The sequence below is a fragment of the Erpetoichthys calabaricus genome, chromosome 4 (assembly GCF_900747795.2).
Source record: "Erpetoichthys calabaricus chromosome 4, fErpCal1.3, whole genome shotgun sequence".
NCBI lineage: Eukaryota > Metazoa > Chordata > Cladistia > Polypteriformes > Polypteridae > Erpetoichthys > Erpetoichthys calabaricus.
The window spans coordinates 306,614,708-306,617,672 of record NC_041397.2 but is presented as its reverse complement, the minus strand read 5'-3'; the positions used below and the strand labels follow the sequence as shown (position 1 = coordinate 306,617,672).

Genomic DNA, 2,965 nt, shown 5'->3' with positions numbered 1-2,965 from the left:
TGCTCGAGCCATGTGATGGGGAAAGTCTCTGCGTCTGACTAGAGCGGATGCATCAAATATAATCCAGGCTTTACTCTGACAGAAGCAGGCAACATCTTTGCCAAAAAAAGGCAAATAACACAGTATTTTGGTTTTTTTTTTTGGAGCGGTAGGACTAATTTTTACTAATAACACACACACACACACACACACATATATATACAGTATATATGTATATTTACTTCAAGAAAATAAGCATTGTGTTATGTTACTTGTTACTTTAAAAAGTATTCAAACTTTGCCACACATGTTTACTTACCCCATAGCTCAGATGATTTGGTTGATAACGCCTGTAATGACATGCAAACTCCATTACTCCGTACTAAGTGCAAAACTAAGGGGTACAGGGCTTTTGCAGCTGCTGCACCTCGTTTGTGGAATTCTTTACCTAATTACATTAAGGAGTCACCTTCAATTGAACTGTTTAAAATGAGACTGGATGCACTTCTATTTTCTAGCTTTCTGTGATCTTCAGGAGAAAGTAGGGTTAAATGACACCTTTTATTGGCTAACTAAATAGATTACAAATGCAAGCTTTCGAGGCAGCTAAGGCCCCTTCATCAGGCAAGTGATGCTGATGGTATCCCTCCTCCTAGTCATTTGTTTATAATTTTTATTCTATTTTTTTATTTATATTTATTGTATGTTAACTGTAAAGCACTTTGGCTACAGAATTACTGATGTTGTTTTAAATGTTTTCTATAAATAAAGTGACATTGACACATCTATATAACAAAAGTAAAAAGCTTAACATTCGTAGTAAATGGAGCTGTTGGAATTAAAAATTACATTTGAACTTTAGAGCAATAGAACAATTGTGCCGAGAACAGGCTATTCAGCCCAACAAGCTTGTCCATTCAATTCATCTTGATTGTCCAAAATAACAACAAGTTGAGATCTGAAGGTCTATAAGGTAATTTATTCCCTGTGTCTGTGGTTCTTTACGTGAAGAATGCTCAATATTTGTTCAAAATTTACCCTTAACAAGTTTCTAGCTGTGTCCCTGTGTCCTTGATAAACTCATTTTAAAGTGACAGATTAATTCCTTTCATACTTTTAAACGTTTCAGTCATGTGAACTCTTAATCTCTCTTTGCTTAAGTTATTCATTAGAAATTTACTTAGTTACATACTTATGGCTTTTCTTATCCCTAAGTTGTGTTTGCAAATCTGCGCTGGTCCTCTTGTGTCTGTTACACATATAAATGACTAAGCTGAGAGTTCTTACTAGTTGCACAACATAAATGTTTTTCTTTTCATTTTCTTTCAGGATGTCTTCCAAGTCAAACAACGGTACTGTTTCTGTCTCTGAATTTGTTCTGCACTGTTTGATTGATGCACAACAAAAGAACGCTACAATTTCTGCCCTCACTTTCATCTTCTTGGTCTCTCTACTTGGAAACCTCTTGGTAATTCTGGTTATACTCGTGAACCATGAACTCCATGCCCCTATGTATATCCACATCGCCACCTTAGCAGTCATAGACTTGGCGAACAGCACAGCCCTCATTCCAAAAATGATCTCTGTGCTGCAGTTTGACTTGTCGGTGGTGCCGTATGGAGCCTGTGTCCTACAGATGTTTCTTATACTGCATGTTGAAGAGATGGAATCCCTCCTGCTCACATTTATGGCCATTGACCGATACATAGCAGTAGTTTACCCATTGAGTTATCCTTCAATTATCACTAACAAAACTGTCTGGATTGGAATTTTAGCGATGAACACATTTGGATTAATTTTCAAATCCCCATACTTTTTTTTTGTTGCAGAACTCTCCTTCTGCCACACCAACATCCTTCCCTATTGTTTCTGTGATTACCCCACAATGGTCCATGTCTCATGCAGTGAAGATCCCAAATATTTGGGATTTTTGTCTGCTGTCGTTTTCACCACAGGTGTGTTTCCATTGGTACTCATTCTCTTTTCATATGGCAGGATTGCTATTGCAGCACTGAAGATTTCTGCTGTAGATGGGAAGAAGAAAGTCTTCAGTACCTGTCTTACACACCTGCTGGTGGTGGGCCTGTTTTATATTCCTCTTTTGCTATCTTATATCTTACCAGGTGCTGGAGTACAGCTGTCTACGGAGGCTTACAATACAATGGTAATTATTGGGAATGTGCTCCCTCCTATGATGAACCCTATGATCTATAGTTTCCGGAACAAGGAGATAAAGAATACCATCTATAGACTTTTTACTGGGAAGAGAACACGTCCATCTGACTGAAAAAATCATATTCTGTCAATTTCAGCTTTAATCAGTTTTGCTATCACCATATCATATACAGAACTGCACAACTGAACAGTCAGAATATTGATTGGTTTACAGTGGCCCAGGCAAATGTGGTAACCATTGTAAAATTGTTTATATTCATTTTTCTTTCATTAAATAACACTCACTACTCCAGAAAAACAAAGCAAAAACAGGTTTTTCAGAATCTTTGGGAATGTATTAAAAAAAACAAAACTGATATCACATTGACACAAGTTTTTAGATCCTTTACTTAATACTTTGTTGAAGTCTCATTGAAGCAATTTCAGCCTGCAGTCTTCCAGAGAATGACATGACAAATTTCACCCACCTGCCTTTGGAGATTTTCTGCCATTGTTCTGTGTAGAACCCCTCAAGCTTTGTTCGGTTGGATGGAGACCATCAACAGAAAGCTATTTTCAGGTCTGTCCAGACACATGTCTAGGACACTCAAGAACATTTACAATGTTGACCCTAAACCACTCTTGTGTTGTCTTTGCTTTGTGTTTAGGACCTTTGTCCTGTTGTAAAGTGAACCTTCAGCCCAGTCTGAAGTCCAATACACTCTAGAGCAGTTTTCTCATTAAAACTTTGAACATGAGGCAAGAGTTAAGTCGTATGTCATTGAGCCTGTCAAAATGCAACATATGAGAGAAGCCTGCCACATCTCAGTTA

The 2,965-nt window shown here is 37.6% G+C and overlaps 1 protein-coding gene across 1 annotated transcript; it reads left to right on the top strand.

Moving 5' to 3' along the window:
• The first annotated feature begins 1,309 nt into the window (after window positions 1-1,309).
• On the top strand, window positions 1,310-2,266 carry LOC114641227 (olfactory receptor 1468-like). Its single transcript, XM_028790313.1, has one exon. It carries the CDS (start codon window positions 1,310-1,312, stop codon window positions 2,264-2,266), a length of 957 nt encoding a protein of 318 aa, XP_028646146.1.
• Window positions 2,267-2,965: the final 699 nt, after the last annotated feature.